This window comes from Myodes glareolus, chromosome 8 (genome assembly GCF_982192425.1).
Source record: "Myodes glareolus chromosome 8, mMyoGla1.1, whole genome shotgun sequence".
Classification (NCBI taxonomy): domain Eukaryota; kingdom Metazoa; phylum Chordata; class Mammalia; order Rodentia; family Cricetidae; genus Myodes; species Myodes glareolus.
Window position 1 is genome coordinate 68,836,400 of NC_142033.1, and position 21,140 is coordinate 68,857,539.

A 21,140-nucleotide genomic window follows, 5' to 3' on the forward strand; every position below is an offset into this window, starting at 1 on the left:
ACTTATATGATGAAAGTTGGCCATGGTACCTAAGCTCCCAGGAGGACAACAAATATCATGGATTACAGTGGCCTTAAACACTCATGCACTCATGTGTCCAACATACAGGAAACTAGATCTGGAGGGTGCAGGTAAGGAGAAGGGCAGAGAGGTAGGGCTGGTGGCCGCCATGCTGTGTGGTGATGCCATGAGGTGGGTGGAGACTCTGCACCATAGACAGCACGCTTCCCAACAAAGCCCTGTGTAGCTAATCTCTACTGTTTCCCCTCCCTCAGCTATCATCAGGATTCTGGAACCTTCTTTCCTCTGCTTAGCATCATGCAACCCTCACAGATGCTGAGGTCCTCCAAGAAGTAACCAGTCAGGTTCCTAGGCTGATTCTCAAGCTCCTGGCCATCCCAAACCCAGCAGCACAGAGGTATTGAGTCAGTGTGGTCCCTGGGCATCAGGATGCAGTATAGGGAATGTTGGAGGAAGGTGAGAAAATGCCTTTGTTTTGTGTGCACGTTTCAGCCAACGGAAAGGACAAGTTTGCCATCTATACAACATCCAAGTGCCTCATGCTTCCCCAGGCACCATGGAGGGAGTGCCTTCCACCCTGTGACAGGCATCCATGAGAAAATATGCTGTGCCTACAGAACTTCACCTGCCAGTAGCTATCCACCCAGCATCCGGAGTACCTGCTGCCCATCAAGTGCCAGAGGGCCATCAGTGGCCCAGCGTATACAGGAGGCGTAGATGAGGAAATGACACTGTGGGGGCCACCGCCAGTACCTGCTGCGCCTGCTGGAGCAGCTCCATTCGCTCCCGCAGGATCTGGCTGTCGAACTCCCGGCTCTGACGCAGGAGCTGTCTGCGCACCTTCTCTACCGCGGCCTGCAGGTCCTCGCGCTGGCTGGCACTCAATGCCTCGCTGGCTCTTCTCCCTGGCTCCTGCTGCAGCGCATTGTACAAGGTGGCCTCCAGGTCCTGGATTTTCTGCAGGGCCCAAACCACAGACATTTGAGGTTACAGAAAGGTAGACAATCATCGCGATATCAGGAGAGCAGTGCTGCTGGAGTCCACGCTAGGAAGGGAGTGTCCGCATGCAGGGGCCAGGGGAGCAGCAAGTGTGTGCCTTGGCCAGAGGGACCTTCCCATGCTGTCCCTTGTGATGCTTACTCCTCAGTGCTCTCAGTTTTTCTAATGCTGCAACCTTCAACACAGTTCCTCGTGCTGTGGTGACCCCAACCATAACATTATTTTCACGGCTACTTCATAACTAATTTTGATACTGTTGTGAGTCATACTATAAATCATTTTGGAGCTAGAGGTTTGACAAAGGGGTCATGGCTGAGTTCAGGGTTTGAATTCTTTGGGAAGTAACATCAGATCCCCTGCTGAAAGCCCAACAGTGACCTTACCATAGTGCCCAGGGGTGAAGGAACAAACTATCTTTCTCCTGTGTCCACAAAGCCCTTCACCCCTTGCTAAGAAACACCATAACTATGTAAAGGAACCCATCCTACTACAAGGCAGAGCAGCACAGAAGGCTCTACCAGCCCTGTCCCCTGCAGCATTGTTTTAACTTCCTAGACAGATCCTAGCCCTGCTGGGTCCTGATGATTTAGCCACAGACATTATCACCTTCTCTCCAGGGCTTGGCCCTGCGAAAGTGGAAAGCAGAGCTGTGAGATTCCATATGGCCCTTGTCTGGGCTCCACGTGGGACAGGAACTCATCTGACTTCTGGTTCACACCTCACCATTCAGCAACCCTCGGGCTGCCAGCTTCCAGACTGGCCCCCACCTCCACACCTGGATGCCACTGTGGGCCTATCTCACCTACTTCTCACTCTGCACCACAACAAAGGGAGACAGGCATGCACTGAGCGCCTTCCCTTCCCCAGCCTAGATGCAGGAGGTAAGCAGTTCACTGACCAGGCTCAAAGTGAACCTGGTGCCTTGTGAGAATTGTCTCGAATCTCCCAGAACTGAAATCCCTCTGGGTGCATGCTGCCCACTCGCAGCTTATGACACTTTTCAGGGATGGATATGTCTTTTACAGGGACTGGGATCATCAAGGTAGGAATATCTTCCAAGAGCCAGCATGCCCGAGGTCCTGAGCCTGCCTGCACACTGTCATCAGAAGATGACTGGGCACCAGCTGTTCTGTGAGAGGCCCCAGGGAACCACAGCACTTGGAAATGTCTGACCTCCGCCCCCCTCAGCACCACAGCTGCCCTTTGGCACAGTGCGACCCAGGGAGTTCTTTAGGATCAGGGCCCTCAGCTTTCCACCTACTGTGCCTCCCCTTGGGAGCATCTAAGTCCTTGCAGCATCTCTGAGGAGTGTCCTTTAGAGCTGCTAAGCATGCTTGAAAGGCCATGCTGGACAGTGCGGGTGTGATCTCCATGGATGTTTACAAGGACCAAAGCTGGATGAGGTTAAAGGAAAATCAAAATGGAGAAATGGGCAGATGAGAGAGAGCAGAGAGGAGAGTGTGGTCACTCAGCCATTGCCCTCCGTGCTGGTGTCAGCCACATCATGTGACAAGAGACAGCCGTGACAGGCGAAGATGCTGCTTGATGGTGAGTGTTGACCTCGAATCGTGAAGAAGCACTGGGGGATCAGAGAATCCCATCTCTGAGTGTCTGTGGCGCATTTCCGGAGATGCGATCCTGAGGGTCTGACCTCATCAATGAATTAATTCCCTGGATGGGTCCTAATATGATGGTGGGTCCTAATACTGACAGGTGGTGGCAGGGAGGAGGTGGGACCAGGCTGGGGAAGTAAGTGACAAGAGATGGGTTCTTCTAGACATATCTTCTTGGCCTTTTCCTATGGCTCCTTTCTCTGCTTCCTGCCCCTATGATATGAACTGTTCTGATTCGACACCTTTGAAATCACAAGCCAAAGGAAAGCCTTCCTGTAAAGTTCTTAGGTCTTCCATCTCTCTGATGTGAAAAGCCACTAAAACAGCTGTGTCTTGTCAGACTCACTGTTACAGGAGCTATCTCTGAGCCACTACAGAAAGGTGGGCTAGCCTCTGCCTCCATGTTTCTAGGGAGGTGGGCTAGCCTCTGCCTCCATGTTTTCTTATTCACCCTGCATACCTTAATTGCAATCTGGGCAAAGGTTCACTTGAGCCTGGAGGACACCAGCTGCTTCCTACACAGAGTGTCACTGTCTCTCCCTCCACCATGGCGACATCTTAGAAATGTCCACAACCTTTGATATGCCCACCCACAAGGAAGAACAGCTCTTAGTGCTGGGGGCTTGGGGCTTGGGGCTTTGAGCGTATGGTCATCTGAACCCGAACCTCAAACTTCAGGATGACCAGACTCTTGAGAGCCACACAATGTTTCAAGAACTTGAAAACGCTCCCCACTCGCTCTGGGGCATCTGGCCACAGCTCACCACCTCACCTCTCTGGTCTTTCAGGACTATCTCCTTTTCCTACTTAGGACACCTGCTCTGGGATTTTTCTTTTGACTGGTCTGGGATTCACTACATCGAGGAGGATGACACTGAACTCCTGATCCTCCTGCCCCCACCTGTGTGCTGGGATTGCCAGCAGGGGCCACCATACCTGGGACTGAATGAGCTTCATGTATGCTAGGCAGGTATGCTACCAACTGACTATATCACCAGCCCCTTTGGAATTTTGAGGATTTAAAAAAAAAAAAGCATATACAAAAGTCTTTACTCATTCAGCTCAAATGACTGCTAGTTTAGTAAGCTAGTCAAACAACAACAACAAAAAAAAAAACCCACACAAAAACAAGGTCACCAACTCTTTGTAAAACCCATGGCTCATTTGGAACACCTGACTGTTTGCTGGTCATTCTAGTCATGTGTGCAGAGGACACAGCACTGTACTCTGAACCTGGCGTGCTGCCTGTAGGAAGCAGCCTCTAAGGCCGAGAGGAGAAATCCAAAGTGTCAAACCCACTTCTGGTCCTACCAGGTAGGCCTGGTCGAGGGCTTCCTTCCTGTAGTCCAGCTCCTGCTCCAGGTAGCCTTTCTGCCTGCTGAACAAGTCCTGGAAGAGAGGAGCATCATTAGGAGCCTGGCCAGAGCAAGTCAGCTGCAGGGAGGCGGAGTCTACCCATTAGTGACTCAGGGCTGGGGGGTGGGGAGGCCTTGACTGCCCTATGTGAACTCCCTGCAGAGCCCTCGCTGCCCTGGGCTGCCCGGACTGTCCAGGAGAAGCCTGACCAGGATGACTCTCACTCCAGCTCCCTCTCCTCTTGGGTAACTGGGAACAGTCCCGAGTCCCTGTCTATGGCCTGGGACCGTGAAGATTGTCTTAGCAGTTCTTAGGTGCAGTGCATCCATCCTCTGTCCAGACTGCGCTCCCTCCTCCCATGGATCTTACTGTAAAACACTCCCGAAGCCCTCCGGTTCCCTCTACATGGACCTCATCTGAGCAGACTGCATGTCCCGTTCTACCCAGGAGGGTTAGAGCCACAACTCACATTACAGCCCCTGTGTTTTATAGATGAGGAAACAGAAGGCCAAGGAGGCCAGTGCCTTGTCCATGGAGCCACTGATGACAGGGATAACTAGAAACCCAGGTTCTGAGGTCTGCCCAGGACTCTCCAGACACCACGTCCTGCTTTGGCTCTGTTTGACGGCCCCTCTTTTACTGAGCTCTCAAGAGAACTTGAAATACAAACTGGTCTTAGATGGCTTCAGAGCCCAGGACTTCTATAATGGCTTCTCTTACCTCTCTGGGTTGAGGACAATGTCTCCCACAAGTAGGGCTGCTCATGGGCATAGCACCCCTCATGGCCACAATCTAGTCAGGTCTGCATTAAAGAACCCAGTAAATAACCAGGGAGGACAAACTCCAGGCCCCCAGGCTATCCCGTAAAGACTCCAGCTGCATGCGTGTCTGCCAATGCCCTCGGACAAGCTCCTGTGTGTCATGCTATGTCTCTAAGCTTCTCAAGCTGCAGTCATGTGACCCAGGGGCCTGTGAGTCCAGGACGGGGGCACAGACTCAGAAATGAGTGTTAGGTTGAAAACTGGATGAGTAAGAAAGGAAGAGAATAGAGGTGGCTCAGAGGACCAACAGGGACTGAAGGGAGAGGATGGAGATGGCCCAGAGGACCCACAAGGGCTGAAAGGAGAGGATGGAGACGGCTCAGAGGACCCACAAGGGCTGAAGGGAGAGGATGGAGACGGCCCAGAGGACCCACAAGGGTGGGAGGAAGAGAATGGAGATGGCTCAGAGGACCCACAGGGGCTGAAGGGAGAGGATGGAGACGGCCCAGAGGACCCATAAGGGCGGGAGGGAGAGGGTGGAGATGGCTCAGAGGACCCACAAGGACTGAAGAACTACAACGGAGCTGAGCTTGCCACAAAGTCAAATACCTTAGCTCTCCATCCTGCCCCCTGACTCAGGTGGTGGAATCTTTACCTTTTCTTTCTCCAGATCCATCATCTTCTGGGTGAGGGCTGCCTCTGTTCCCTCTATCTGCTTCAGCCACTAGAAAACAGCAGGACAGGAGGACATAGGCAAGTGAGCAGGGACACTGGGGTCGGAGGATCAGAGGGACTGGGCCTTGTAACCCAGTATTTGGATACGGGCATTTGCTCAGGATGAGGAATGATGCGCATTCAAAGCGCTGTGTGTGCATGGTTGTGGCTGTGTGTGTGACATCAGGGCTGTTTAAGTAGGTGCATGGGTGGACAGGAGCTGGAAGGCCTGTGTGGCACCCATGTGACCCCCACTGACCCTCCCATGCCCATCCCAGGGGAAGGCAGCAACTCTACTATTTTTTCAGGTGAAGACATGAAGGCTGCATTAAGTCTTTGTTCAAAGTCACACAGCAGTGGACTAGCGGGTATACTACCCAGCTTGCAAGACAGGGAAACCACTCCCATGATACTTCCAAGGCGTGCTTTGAGAGCAAGATGCAGAAAGGAGCTGGACACATGCATGTAGGGTGGAGAAACAAGGGCATGAAAGTGGACAAGAGCCGGGAGGACCCTCAGACATGCCAGGGACCACATGAAGCACACGCTGATGGCTGCCATATGACCTGCCTTAGGTCTGGACAGATGTCGGTACACGGTGTGTCCTTGTCACTAGGCTAACGTTGGGGTTGGGTGGGGGTGTCAAAGGTACCCAGGAGTATTCGGGTTTCACTGATTTGAACCTGAGTATGAATTATGATTTTGACCTTCTAGCTGTGATGCCCTGTAGTCTGGCCTGGTGACGCTGTGCCTCTTTTCAGACTGAGGCTTCCCATAGCTTCCCGGGACTCACTTGTTTCTTTCTCCTCTGGCCACATCTCTGAGGTCCAACTTAACCACCCCGAACCTGCTCTAGAGCCCGCCTGGCTTTTCAGTCTGTACCTCAGCCCTCGAGAGCCTCACCCCGTCCAGATACTCCATGCTGTGTTTTGTGCTCTTTGCCTATTTTTCAGACCCACCACATTTCCTCCCCATGTTCATCACCCAGGTCAGAGCCCCACCCAGTGCCTACGCCATGACGGACTCTACTGGGTGCCCCAACCCTTACTGCAGACACAGCCGTGTGGAGCTTCTCTCACATCCTCTACTTCTGACAACACAGACAAAGTCAACACAGCATGGTGCCCACTGAGGATCATTGCGGTCACTCAGAAGGCTCTTCTGGCCCTCAGAAGAAGTCCAGGCATGGTGGCACACACCTGTAACCCCAGCACTCAGAAGGCAGAGGCAAGCAGATATCTATGATTTTGAGGCCAACTTGGTCTACACGTGGGTTCTAGGCCAGACAGGACTTACACTGAGGTGCTGATTCTCCATCCCCACCCACTGCCCCCTCACCAAAGCCACACGTATCTTAGTTGTCTGAAAGTGCACTTGGTTCCAGAGTGAGTCATCTTTCACCTCAGGGCCTTGGCACACACTGCTCAGACATCAGCATCTCCATCCTCAACATCAGACCCAGGCCACTGTTAAGCCAGCATCCACCCAGCTCACCAATCTCATGCTAGCTCTACTCTCTCCTCCAGGAAGCCCATACTGCTTTCTGAGGCCACAGGCTCATCTTGTCCTGGTGCTCACATGACGACCCGGTCAGTCATTTCAACTTCCACCAGCCACCCAAAGGTGGGAAACAGCAGAGCCAAGCACACAGCAGATTACAAATAAACAGCTGTGGGGTGGAGGATGCCCAGCATGGATGTGGGTAGAAGGGGAGAGAGAGGTGTGAAAGCCATGGTCAGAGATTCCTCCCACAACATGGGAGTCAGCATGGCCCTGAGCAGCTCTGTGGGGCCAGCGGCAGATGCCAAGAGGCTCCTCCTCACACAGCTTGTGTAGCTTCTTGTGAGAAGGATAAATGTTTTTGTTGAGGAATTTAGAATGCTGTGCTTTTAATAGCCTGATGTGAGCCTGAAATACATTTTTGAAAGGGGTCCTAGGGATGCTTTCCAGTCTTGAACGACACATGCCCTTTTCAGGACCATGGACAGTAACAGGGCCAGTTCAGAGAGCTGGCTGGAGTTTCTGTTTGCAGACCTCACACTCCCTTGCGGAAACTGCTTCGGCTGGACAGGAAAGAAAAGGGCCTGTCCACTGGGGATGCTTCAGAAACTGAATGTCTTATGAGCATATACAAAAATCCTCTCTGTACATCCCATGCCAGGGATCATTAGTTGCAGAGCCTGGTGGGGGGGACCTCTGCAGCCGGTGTAGGGTGGGGCTACACTCCCCTCTCTCTATACTGACTACGGGCCAACTCAGAAAGCTTTGCTGTGGCTGAAGGTCTAGCTAGGTCTTGACCTCTGACCCATGGCTCACAGAGAGAATATAACATAGTGAGCCTTTGTGTTGCTATCTTGGTTTTAGTTTTTAATGTTTTTCATCTTCCTGAGCTCTGTGCCTACTTTTCAACGGGTTTTGAAGTTGAGGGAGAAGAGTATGCTTGACTGGGAGCCACAGGTGAGCCATGCCGCTTTATGTCTTAAATTTGAGCCTCTCTGTGGGCTCGAACCTGGGTCAAGGTTAAGCATGACAACTTGTGCTCAGTTAACCTGATCAGAGAGAGTCTGGTGGGACTTATCTGCAGCCCAGAGCTTGATCAAGCTCCTGAGGGGGGCAGGAGGAGAGGGGCTGCTTGATGTGAGACCATCACAGGAACAAAGGACCACCTGTCCAGACTGGGATACACTTGGCCTGCACACCAAGATATGGCCTTAGTGCTGCTAAGAGAGAATTGGTCTGGGACTCATTGGATACTGAGTGACAATAGTTATTTTGTTTGTTTGTTTGTTGTGAGGTATGTTGGGAGGGGAGAGCTTCCTGGGTCCCTAACCAAGTTCTCTGACATTCATACTAAAGGCCCTGTCGTGCAAATTGTCCTCCCTGTAGTCACTTGTCCCTCCTTGCACTCGACTGTCCACATCTGAGGGCACCTCCACGTCCCCTGTAGTGAAGGCTATACTGGTCACACGGCTGTCTCGCCAGCATTGTCATAGGACTCATGACCCAGCTCCCACCCAGCTCCAACCCCTATTCTTGAACATTTGCTCCAAGCAGGGAGAAAATAAACAGCAGTACCCACACCCGATTTACTTTAGTTCACAGGGAAATGACTGAACCAGGGTCTGGCAAAGCCAACTCTGAGAACCAGCTGAAGGTCAGTCTCCAGCCTCCAGCCTGATGCTTCTTCTGTGCACTAAGAGCTCTACACACAGAGAGCATCCATGGACCCCCTGCTGTCTGCTCTCATGGGGCACTGAGGGCCAGGAAGCCAGGCAGCCAGTATCAATCTCTAGTATTTAGGATAAAGTGGAACAGGTAGGCCAGCATATGGGGATGGCCACCAGTAGCAGAGGGGTGTCAGCTAGCAGGAAGCTGGTAAAGGTGAGCAGAATGCAGCCAGAGGTGGGCAAGGGAGGGCATGCAGAGTGTAGATGATGCCAGACAGGCCCCGTTTCCTCCTCTGTAAGAGAATGCAAGAAGTTGAGGGGCCCTAAGGTGCTAGGGTACTGAACTTGGCATAGCTGCTGGGACAGGCGTGGGAAGAAGTGTCATGGAACTGTGTTGCCTGACGCCTGTTCCCAGTGAGCTCCCCACCTTCCACTAGAGTAGCACTGCCCCTGGGGGATACCCAGGAGCTGGAGAACCAGTACCTATGATTGCCCATTATCCTTGTCTACTGTGAACCAGCCACCTCAAGCCACAGACTGTTCCTACTCTGTTCATCAAATCCTGAGAATCTGGAAGAGCAAATGGTGAAGCCAAGACTCAGACTAGGAGAGGCCTCCCTGGTAGCTAGGGAGCTTGCAAAGGTGGCCTTTCCTCATACTTTGGAGAGTCGCTAGACCCCAAGGACCAACAGGCTATGTTAATGTAGGACATACTGGGGTGTGTATCGTTAGTCAGCACTTGGATGACTCTATAACATGGCCTCTGTTATGAAGGGCTGTAAAACCACATTTGATTTTGTTGATGCCAGGGGTCATATACTGAATCTGCCTAGCATGGTGGCAGACACTTGCTCCTTAATCAGCCAGCCAAGTGTGACTCACTGACCCACCATCCCCTGGAGAAAGCAAATTTGGCCAGGTAAGGACCATGTGACCTTGGGCAAGGCATTATCATAGTGTCTTATCGCAATGATTTGTGTCCTTTACTTGGCTGGGGCTTGGGGGATGGATAGGCCTCCAGAGGAGAAAACTGTATTTTAAGTGCCTTTCTGAAGATCATGGAAGATGGAGTCCAATCAAGATCATTAAGACCTCATCATTCCAAAAGCGGCCTTTCAGAGTCTGACTTGTGTGAAAGGAGAAGACCTGCAGGGAAGACTCTACTGCATGCACACTAAAAAGTTGTGTGCATCTCAGGATCACAGTCACACCGCGGGAGGCATGTGAGCCAGCATGTATTCTTTAAAGTAAACAGACAAAATTTAACATCTTTAATACACAAAGCATATACAGAAAGAACAGTTACAACAAATGCTGATGTGATGAATGGATAAATGGATGAACGGACGGACGGATGGACGGACAGACAAGAAGAAAATGCATAAGGTACACTGGAACCTTTAAACACCATACAATGGTAGCTACCAGCTTCCCATGGTTTTGTTCCTAGTAACAGCTGTGTTGGGTGTGGAAATCAACCATGTGCCAGAGCTTCAGGTTATGGCTCCAGAAACCAATTTGACCTTACCAAAACCCTGACAAGTGGTCTTACTATCTAGCCAGAATTCCTATTCCAGAATGTACTATAGGTGGGTTTTCCAATGCCTATAGACATGTACTGTGAAGGTGTCCCTCCAGCGCACACTGGTAAACAGGAAGGGATGGGCACTCCCTGGACATTGAAGCACTAAGGGGTGATGAGGTTCTCTGTGGGTAACCATGAAGGGATGACAGTGCTGTCTGAATACATATGTATGTGTCACTCTAAATGACTTAGAAAGCAGGAGAGAAATACAGCATGTTAACTAAGCCAAAAAAGAGTGGACATTGGAGAAACCAGGAGGAAATAATGCAAATGTCTTAGCTTGTTTCCTGGGGCAGGGGCACTTCTTCCCGGGTCTCGAGGCTTTTCTGCAGTGAGCATGTGTGGTCCTTCATCTTGAACACGCAAAGGCATGCATGTGTACATGCAGACGCAGACTGACCCACACACATGCTTCCAAATAAAGCGACACACCAATGTACAGTTTCTGATATGGTGCTGGGTGTTGGGACAAGATGTGAGCACAAGGACACTCCCGTGTCTACCTTTTCACACAGGGCAAGCACAGTTCCCGCCTGGATTACTGCAACCTGCTCTTCATTCCTCAAATTCTACAACACAAAAACGGGCAGGGGCATTGACACTGGGCTTCGAGTTTAGGGCGGACAAGTCAGCGCCAAGCCCCTCTGGGGTGCACCCCGATGATCAGCCCCCACTCAACATCAGGGGTCAGCCATCTCAGGCAAACAGCTCCAGTCCCTCTATGTGGAGACAGTTCACAAAGTGGCACCAAGGTTTGGGGATGGGACATGGTGTCTGCCTCTTTAAAGACGATCGTTATGGAAGGCAAAGAGATGACCTTTTAACTTTGGCAATCTTGAGTAGCGGGACCTCTTTTCTGTGAGTCAATTTGTCTTTAGGCTTCTTGGTCCCCTGTTCACTCACAGATTGTAAAGTTGTCCTCACTTCAGAATCCCACTTTGACAAATACAGACCCAACCACCCACACAGGAATACAGCCATACACAAAAGCCTTCCATTGTAGTTCTCAGATGTTTTAAATCAAAGAAAAAATTAAAAACAAAACAAGGTCACACAGAATACCCCAGTCAAAACAAGACAACAGAACCAGAAACCGATCGCTCATAGTTACCCCGTTATCGCCAAGGATATCTAAGTTCTTCATAAGTTCAGAGATATTCACACCCTGGAAAAGATTTCCAACGTTCATTCTCATGTGAACTGCTCATACAATGCACAGCTATTCCAGAGTCAGGGCTCACACGCCTCCTTGGGCTCTGACACCACGGCGGGGGCCCAGCCTCTGGCTCTGCTGAAGCAGGTGGGGGAAGGCGTCGCTATGGCTTGCTTATTGAGATTCAATACAGGACAACCCTGCTTCCTGGGTTCACAGGAATCTGAGGATTCTGCCTGGGAGGTTTAGTGGGGCTCCAGGTCTGTGGCCAACCACAGACACCATCAACAAAGCCCTTGTTATAGGCCGGGCACTGTACAAAAAAGAGACAGCCAGTTGCTGGCTTGGGTTTGTAGTCTGCCTGGAGTTGGGCAGAAGTAAAGGGTGACACTTGGTGACCCCACTCTGTCTTTCAACACAGCAGCTTAAGGCTCTGTCCCTGACCTGATGGTACAATCCCTCTTTACCACCACACCAGGCACTCAGCCCGCCCCGGAATGGCAGGTCCTTGGGGGTATACCCCACCCCCCAAACATGCTACCTTTACTCCTTCCTGGTGACAGAACAGCTGGAGAGCGCTGCTGTTGTTCTCGGGGAAGGTGGTGATTTGGAGGTTAAAGGCTGGCGACCTCCGCTCTCTCTCCTGGGGAAAAGACGTGGTTTAAAGACAGAACTCGACTGTGCTATTCACCTCTTGCCACTCTCCCGAGTCATCAGCAAAAAGCGACATGTTCCGGCCGGCTAAGGTGCAACTACACAGCACACATCTTGACCACACAGTCCTGCTATGGGACGTGTGGTGTCTTCTTGCCTTTCCAGGGCCAGTGGCCTCTCTGCACACTTTACTTCTCGCCTACTGCTGGGGAGAAACAGGTAAGACGGCCTCACAGGTCTGCCTGTTGCAATCCAAACCCCAGCAATTACAAAGATGAGGCTTGATCAAAACAGTGCATGCAATTCAATGGGGAACAGAAGCCAGCCACCACTGTGGGTTATTCTAGGTTGGATACATCATTATCCCATCTGATATTCAGGCTGCCTCATAAGGCATGTATCCATGGAGGCTTAGGAAGGCTGAGTCTGAGGTCCCCTGTTATTAAATGGCAGAACTGGGCCCGCTTCTGACTTTCCTTGCTTCCCATAATGGGTGACTCAGCTCACAGACTCTTTCGGTTTGGTTTTGTTTCTTTGATCCACACTAACAAGATTCATGACCACTCTCCAGTCTCGCCACCCCCTCAGATTTACGGTCAGATGTCCCAGAAGAGACATTCCATCAGGCATATACCATGTGAGCATTTTGTAAAAGGCCTGAGGGAGCCTCATTGCTTAGAGGGATTACAGCATCGCGTTGGCAGAACGGTACCCAGGTCTCCAGCTCGCTCTCTACATGGAGCTGGCTTTAAGCCCGTGACACTGGCAGATGAGTCAGGACCAGTTAGCGCAGAAAAACCCTCTCAGATTTTGCCTCAAATCAAGTTGCCGTGGAGGAGGGGGGGGCTGAAATTAAGTACAAAGAACTTACAGACCTAGGACCTTTCATAACACAACCAAGAGAAGTAATGGAGACTGGTGTGACCCTAGAAAGCACGCCCCAACACACTGCTCCTGCATGAGCGAGGCTTGGGGGGGGGGGGGCTGTTCCCTGAGTTTCCATGAAGGCCCGAGCTGGCTCACCTCACTTTGTACTGCTCTATCAGCCAAGGAGGTTATGGCTGCTTACTGCCCCCACACAGCTGCCACCAGAGGTAGGCTTTTCATAGAAGGGGGGGTTGGAACCGTCCCTATTTCGTCTGAACAAAGTCATGAAACTGCTTCCCAGTGGTTCTGTAGGCTGTGGGAAAGCACACAGTATCTGTGGAGCTCTCAGGGGAAAGGGGGTCACAGCGAAGGACTTGCAGAAGGCATTCTCACAGTGGCGGGGTACTAAGCGTGACCTCGGGACTTTTGATTCCTGATGAACGAGTAAAGGCTAGAGCTGAGGGACACAGTGACACTGGAAGGCGAGAGCCACACGCCACGCGGCCCATCCTTGTCAACAGGACACAGTTCGGGTCACAGATAGAGCTTCCACGACAAAGGAGGGAAAACAAGGGCAGAGGTGCCACAGACGGGTGGAGGCGCCCACGTGGATGGAGTCACTCATGCAAAGGTGTCAGCTGGAGAAGCAGTGCACTGTCACAAGGGCCTGGTGGAGACGCGTCACGAATGGAAAGATGTGTTAGATGCCGATGGCTTTTAAACAGAAACAGAAGGGGAGGATGAAGGGCTGTGAGAGCCAAGCAATGCTGTGACACACAGGATGCAGGATGGGGCAGGGAGCGACAGATTCCCCAGTGCCCCACCCCCACCCCAGAGTCCTACTCACTGCCCTGTGAGCTCCCAGGGGGACAAGGTTTCTATAAGCGCAGTGTCTGGGAGTTTGTAGTTGCAATTCGAATCACAAATAATTTTAGTTCAAACGGCTGCAGAGCCCAGGTCCGTATTTACTGGCCAGAGGGTTTGAGCGAAGGAGTGGGTTAACACCAGTGTAAATACATCCTCCTGCCTGCCTCCACTTACCTTGCATTCGCTTTGGCAGGCAGAAAATAGGCCCACACTGCTATTAAACACAGCAGGGGTCAAGAGCCGGCTGGGTCAGACCCTGCTATCTCAGGAGAGGCCTGCTGCATGCAAGATCAAAGGTGTGTTCTCCATTGCAACAGTGCTGCCATCTGGGGCTGCGGAAGGCACACCCAGGGACTGTGCATGCAGGAAAGTAGTTATGGAAATGAAACACAAATAAAAAAGGCAAAATATTGCAAAAACAACTTATTTTATTAAGTGCAAAACAAGCGGTAGGCAATAAATAGATTGCTCTGGTACAAGTCCACAGACGTCGCGAGCATCCTCCCAGGACACATTAAGGCAGTGAAGTTATCCCGAACATACAAATTTTTAAAAAGAAGAAGAAGAAGAAGAAAAGAACGGAGGAAGGAAGGAGAGAAACGGTAACAGGTCCCTTCACGCATGCTTGGAAATGGCAGGGAGCTTTACACGAATTTCAGTTTGGGCTCAAAGAGAATGTCTGCTCCGTTTGGGAGCTTACAACAGAGAGAGTCTCTTACTTCGAGCTCTAGCACTCGGAATTCTAACAGCTCGTTCTGGTCCTTGGCGTCTTGTATTTCGCTCTTTAGCTGGTTCTCCTCCATCTCCAGCCTGTAAATCTGGGGCAAAGACACCTTTACATTAACGGCCTCCATGGTTGCCCCCATGCCCCAGGGATCCCTCGACTAGGAGCCAACTTTGGTGGGTGACCTGAGAGCAATGGGGAACTGGCCACCCAGGGAAAAGGCAAGACTGGCCACAAGTCCATTTGCTGGCGAGCCTGGGATGAGGGAGAGATGTTGGGCTGACTTCACGGCCTTAGCACCAACCCTGGACTGGGACACTAGACGCTCCTTGTATTTCTGCTTTACAAATGAGTGATGGGGAACTGAGACTTGGGGCTATCACATCCCTCCCTGAGATCAGTGTGAGGGAAGCCAGAGTGCAATGTGGGCACTTCAGCTCCCAGGGCCCTCCAGGCCCTTCCAGGCTAGGCCTCAGGGTCAGCTATGGCCAGTGCTATGGCAGGAATCATGGGGGTTTTAGGTCTCCTACTCCCCCATAAAGTTCTTAGGAGTACATCTGATCATAATGAGAGCACAGACCAGCCTGGAAAGAGCTTCCAGTGCCCTAAGCCCCAATGCTATAGGGATGCAAGTCAGATTTGCCCTGACCCTTGGTTTCCATGCATGGAGGTAACCATAGTGTCCACAGACCAGCATCAATGAGGAGCCACCAACACAAAATGGATTCTCCACCCTCCTATCTAATGACCAAAGGAAGGCTCTCTTGCGGGTGGTCTCGACCTCAGGAGACACAAACAAACACTGAGCTTCCTGTGTGGTCTCCCTGACACACAGGGCCCACTAAGCAGCCAAGTTCACTCACACCACAATGCCTGAAGGTGGATAAGGCTAGGGTAGGCCACACAACAGAGCTGGGCCAGACCCAGGCTGCCTTTGAAGGAGATGGGCCTGGTTGGCTTAGGTCTGGGCTTTCAGGCTGCTGAAGATCCAGGGCCCAACCCAGGTTCTCTTCCATTGGCATGGAGTGTGCAGAAAGGGGTGAGTCTACTGATCATAGAGCTAAAATATACCGGGTGTCGGAGACAGGGACAGGAAAACAGGCAGGGGTTGGGAAAGGGGAGGCTCAAACCACTCTAAAAGGGAACCAGGATCATGGTGGCACAACTTGGCAACTGCTTTAACAATAACCGAACTGACTCAACCAAGAAAGAAAAGCTAATCTAAATGCCAAAGCGCATTCAGGGAGACTCCCTTGGAGCTTCAGGGAGGCCTAGGGTGAGAGAGCAAACTGACCCAGCCAAAGGGGCCTGAGGGCTTGCCATGGACTGGCTGCCTCAGGTTCCCCCATGAGGAACAGGACAGCTCTGGATCCCAAATCAATAGCAAAAAGTCCAATGCTGGGGTGACCGGCAGCCTTTCCTGTTCCTGGAGGCGCCCTAAAGGTTCTGAGACCTGTCCCAGAGGACAGACCCTGCGTCTGGTCCTGACTGCAGTGGGGACAACCCCTTTCCTGTGAGAACCACCCAGGTATGGGTCTCTGGCTTTGGTGGTATACTGAGAGCACAGGGCAGGTGGGTGACCTCTGCAGTTCAGTTCATCACCAGGCCTGAGGCTCTCGCCCAGACATACCTTTTCCAGCAGGTCCTGGTTTGTCCTCATGAGTACCTGCTTCTCCTCTACCCAGGCAGAGTCCTGCAGGAAACATAGGGTATTTAGTCATTGGTTCCAGTCTTGGCTGAGCCACCAACGCCCAGGATAGAAAAGACCACAGGCATGGACAGAGGCTGTTTGATTTCGTTGCCTTCTAAACCTTTACACCCAGGCAAAAGCAACAGCATGTCTGTGAGGAGTCCTTCTATGCCCCCATAGGCGCAAGGTCCCCTGGGCCATTACAGGTCACTGCTCCATGGTGGCCTGGTCAGCACCCTGCAGGACTTTGCTCTGCCCACTGGAGCTTCCTTGAGCTCCACGCACATGCACTGAGAGAACACAGCACAGCCTCTATCCCGACACCATGGCATCCTCAGTGCTAGGCCAGAGCCCCAGGCACTGGCTCTCCCCCTCCCTCAGCATCAGGCTGGGGAGGAAGAGGACAAGAGGAAAGGGGGCCTTTTCCAGCTCCTCCCTCTGACCCTGCTCAGCCACTGCGCCAAGGTCTGTCCCCTCCTCTCTGCCTCCCTAACTCCACCCCACGGGGGCCAGACCAGACTCACTCAATGCTGGAATTCCACAATGCTCACAGGCCAGTGCTGGCCTAGGATCTGACCAGCAGATGTGGAACATTCAAAAGACACTTGAGTCACCTCCTGGGGGACTTCTACCCAACATTCCGTGTCCCTGCTGTGCAGATTTGCACGTATGTTCGTGTGTGCTGTATAGATTTGCACGTATGTTCATACCCATTCACATTCCTCTCTGGGCACACTGCTCATACGGATGGCTGCAACCTTTGTCCCATACTCGTGTGAACAACTTTGCAGTTTTTCTCATCTTCCAAAGGGATGGAGTTGTTACTCCAACCTCCCCGCCAGATAAAGAGGCCAGACTATCTCCTCAAGGAGGGGTGGGCAGACCACAAACAACAAGTGAGGTCATGTAAGGCCTCCCCTTCCTACTTGACCCACCAAGCCCCTGAGGCCCAGAAGAGACCAACAGAACAATCATTTGCAGAGCTCAGTCCGGAGCACTAATTCACAGATCTCAGAGCAAATCAAACCTGCTATTTTAATCAAGTAAGTTTTGGGGCAGTGTGTTACACACCAACAGCTAACTGATAAGTTAGCAGAGCCTGGTTCCAGGGGTGAGGGCTCTGGTAAGCACTTGCTGAACAAATCACAATTTGTTTTGTCCTAAACCGGTCCCTTCCTTTTACACACACACACACACACACACACACACACACACACACACACACGAACGAGGCAACACCAGTCACAGCCTATGATCAAGCAAGTTACAAATATACGAACTCAACCTAGAAGAGGGAACTGAGGTCGTGGGAAGTTAGAATGGCAGCTTGGACATCATCTCTCCCATCTCTCTACTAGCCCACTCCTGAGTCTGCCACCTTCTCATTCTGTAGGCGAGGGAACCGAGGGTCAGAGGCTATACAATGTGTCTCAGTCACAGGCGTAAGAGGTGGAGCCTGTGCTTGACTCAAGGCTGTGTGCTCTGTGCCCCTCCTGCCTCCAGGGAGCAGCACCCACCACTGGGGGTCAAGTGCCCCCACTCTTCTCACTTGGTCCTTTCCTGAGGGCTTTGCGGTAGCTCCTGGGGAGCATACACAGACTTAGCTCACTGGCACACTGCCCCTATTTCTACCTTGCTTGCAGTCCTTAGCTCTCCCCATTACCTCCCCACTGGGGTTAAGTTGCTCAGAGCTGGAACTAAGCCACTGGGATCTACAGACATCACTGTCCCCGACCTCAGAACTTCTTCCAATCCCTTCCCTTCTCACTAGTCTCCCCCACTCTCAGTGAGTTCCCCTCAACTCTGAACTCTCGCCTTAGACCTCTCCATACACCCTTAGCCCCAGACTGAAGGCAGGAGCAAAGACCCTATGGACGCCCATGCCTGCACACTTGTCTCAGCATTTCACAGGCCAGTGGGGTCATGTGACTGGTTTGGGCCAGTGAACTATGCTGAGGCGGTGGCAGTCACCCAACCTGCGGGCAGGAAATAAGTTCTAAGCAGAACTGTTCCAAGATGGTGCCTCCAACTCTGGGTCCCCAGGGAACCTGGAAAGTAGATGGCCCTCTGCCCACAACAGGCAGCAACAAGAAAAGCCTATTGGCTGCCTCCCTGTCTACTAGGCCTAGCCTAATCTAATCAGAGAGGGTGTCCACGAAGGTGACCAATCCGGACTCTCCTAAGGCACAATCACAGCTAGACTGTTGATATGGGCCCCGGCAAGTGGTCCTTAGCACTTCAATTATACACAGGCAATTAAAATCTTGTCAGACACAGCAGCTTTTCTTTGGGTTCCAGTCAAAAGAGCTCTTGGCCATGTCTCAGTTCTAAGAGTCACCTTCTGTTTCCATGCATTTGGCAAACAAAGAAAAACCAGGCAAGGCGAGGGGCACGCTATGACTGTGGCAACACATTCTCTCCTACCCTTGTCATGCCAAAGATATCATCGGACCCCAGGGACACCACGAGGACAGAATCAGGAGGGGCACAGAGCCCATGTTCCTGCTTACCTGTCCCTTCTCAACCAGCAGCTTCTCCAAGTCCTCGATTTTGGCCTGGCACCTCAGCAGGTCAGCCTGAAGCTGCTCCCGAGTCTGAAAGGAAAAAGATCAGGAAGTAAGCAAGTCACTTGCAGAGGTGACACACAGGCTGCCGACCAGACAATGCCTGGAACACGAGAGTTTAGGGGTGGGAGGGTCCTGGTGCACACACGCTCACACCTGCCTACTGGAGAGTTTAGGGGTGGGAGGGTCCTGGTGCACACACGCTCACACCTGCCTACTGGAGAGTTTAGGGGTGGGAGGGTCCTGGTGCACACATGCTCACACCTGTCTACTTGAGGGCTCTGAAGTTCATCTATAGCTGCATCATCAAAGTGAGAGCTAAGGGGTCATGGGAGGTGACGGCTCTAACTCCCCCAGTATCAGACAATCAAAGGACAGTTTGGAGGAGTGGTGCTTTTCCAGAATGAGCCAGGCAGAACTGGATGCCTCAGGATCCCAAGGCTAGCTCTGACAAGGTCACTGTTTTCTCATTCAGCCGGCATCCAGCTGCTGACAGCTGTTCTACTTGCTTGGTAGCCTGGTGGGCTTCTCTGTGACCTCCAACAAAGACTGGAACCTAATACCTCACGTACTAGGCAAGTCATATACATAAGAGAAGTCACTGATCAGTTGACCCTACAGCAGGAAGCAGCAGGAGACACTGTGGACAAGGGCAGGCACACATCCTAGCCCTGAGAGGCACAGTCACACACTGCCACAGGGAAGGGGAAAACCCCCGATGTGACCTGCTTTGCAGAATCCAAGCTAGGTGTGCTGTCACAGCCCTACAGTCCTGGCCCTCTGAGGTGTATGGGAAGTTCAAGGTCATCTGGAAAACCAGGAATCTACTCTTTTTCTGTTTTTTTCTTTTTAAAATTTGAAACAAGGTCTTGCTCTATAGCCCAGGCTAGCCGAGAACACTCTATGTAGTCCCAGCTGGCCTCCCGGGAATGGCAATACTCCTGTTTTAGCCTCCAAGTACTGGGATTACAAGTGTATGCCACCATGCCCAACGTGTATTATGAAATCTCAACTAACTGGGCAAGTGGATGACGTTAAAAGACAAAGAAATTAAGCCCACATAAAGCCTAGAAGTTCACTTGCTGTGACCCAAAAAGACAGATCTTTCATTGTGGCAGAAGTGGCCACATCCCCCCAGGAATCTTGATTCCTGCATGCTCCCCTCCCCCATCTGGATCTGCCACTACCTGAGTGCCAAGCTCTTTCTGGAGATGGTGCCTCCTACCTACACCTGCCATCTTCCTGAGGCCTGCAAGCCATACTATTGCATATGCATTTGGATACCCACGCCCTCCCTGTGTGGGGTGGGGCTCCCAAGGCTGTTTCCAGAGCATTCTGAGCCACAGTGGCATGGTCCCAGCTCCCAGTTCTGTCGGGAACCATCTGGGCATCTTCAGTCATCTCGCTGCCTTCCTGAGGCTCAGCTTTCTTCTTCAGGAAATGGGACTGATTCATCCTGACTCACAGGACTATGGGTATGAGATGGGGAGCAAGGGACAGCACTGGTCCCAGTTGGTGCTCTCTGGTGACTCCAGTACTCCCAGAGGGACGTGACGTGTGACGCCAAGGTGGGAGAAGGGTCAGTGGGAGGAAGTTTCCAGAAAAATTCAGCTCAGCACCATGGATGTATGGCTTGAACTGAGGTTACCTGCAGTGCCTGTGCCTGAGGTACCCCATGAACTCCTGAAAGTGTTCCTTGGGGACACTAGAGGGGAGGAGGGGCCTTGGATCTGCAGGAGAAGGAAAGAACTGAAACCTGAAAGGCTAGTTGAGTCTATAATTTCATCACTCCCTAAAATCCCATCCTATTTTAATTTATTGTGCATGTCTGCATATGTGGGGGTCAGAGGACAACTTGAAAGAATCAGTTCTCTCAGCAGCTCGAGTTAGGAGCAGCAGACTTAGCAGCAAGCCCCTCCCTGTTTAGTCCTCTGTCTGTCCCCAACCCTCAATGCTGTAAGTGTTCTCTCTGGCAAACAGATGCCCGATGAGGAGCGAGGGCTACGGAATCCCAAGTTCTCTCCTGCTCCCCAGTCTCCACGCCCTTCCATCAACAAAGGGACACACTTACCCGGGCCTCCCTCTCAGCATCCAGCGTTCCCCCCACTTGCTCCTGAAGCAGGGCATAGGCCCTCTGCAGGGCCTGGTACTCCCTGGTCAGCTGGCAGAACCTCAGGTCAGCCTCTTCTCTGGTTGTGGTCTTAACCAAACAACAACAACAACAGAAACAGTCAGCTCAGGACTTAGGTGACTTCAAGAGACAGAGTCAAGATAGCAGCAAGTGCCCACATCTCTCCCCGGTGTCTACAAATGCCCAGTGAGCTGGTCAAGCCAGGAAGGAATCAGGCCCTGGAGTGAAGGCTACTGGGAGAAAAGGTCTTCTCCACCTTCAGCCCTTGGCCCTG

The 21,140-nt window shown here is 51.9% G+C and overlaps 1 protein-coding gene across 8 annotated transcripts in view; it reads right to left on the reverse strand.

The window, feature by feature from the left end:
- Jakmip1 (janus kinase and microtubule interacting protein 1) overlaps nucleotides 1-21,140 on the reverse strand; it is a 93,477-nt gene that overhangs the window by 5,985 nt on the left and 66,352 nt on the right. For 3 of the 8 annotated variants that reach the window (XM_087909081.1, XM_087909077.1, XM_087909079.1), the window contains exons 10-19: nucleotides 20,807-20,935; nucleotides 18,682-18,765; nucleotides 16,112-16,174; nucleotides 14,477-14,575; nucleotides 11,911-12,012; nucleotides 11,328-11,381; nucleotides 10,720-10,785; nucleotides 5,406-5,474; nucleotides 3,933-4,022; nucleotides 775-978 (exon numbers count right to left, since the gene is read on the reverse strand). In XM_087909081.1, coding sequence (XP_087765207.1) covers nucleotides 775-978; nucleotides 3,933-4,022; nucleotides 5,406-5,474; nucleotides 10,720-10,785; nucleotides 11,328-11,381; nucleotides 11,911-12,012; nucleotides 14,477-14,575; nucleotides 16,112-16,174; nucleotides 18,682-18,765; nucleotides 20,807-20,935 — 960 coding nt within the window. The remainder of the gene's footprint in view (nucleotides 1-774; nucleotides 979-3,932; nucleotides 4,023-5,405; nucleotides 5,475-10,719; nucleotides 10,786-11,327; nucleotides 11,382-11,910; nucleotides 12,013-14,476; nucleotides 14,576-16,111; nucleotides 16,175-18,681; nucleotides 18,766-20,806; nucleotides 20,936-21,140) is intronic. The other 5 variants (XM_087909078.1, XM_087909080.1, XM_087909083.1 and 2 more) reach the window with 4 other exon arrangements.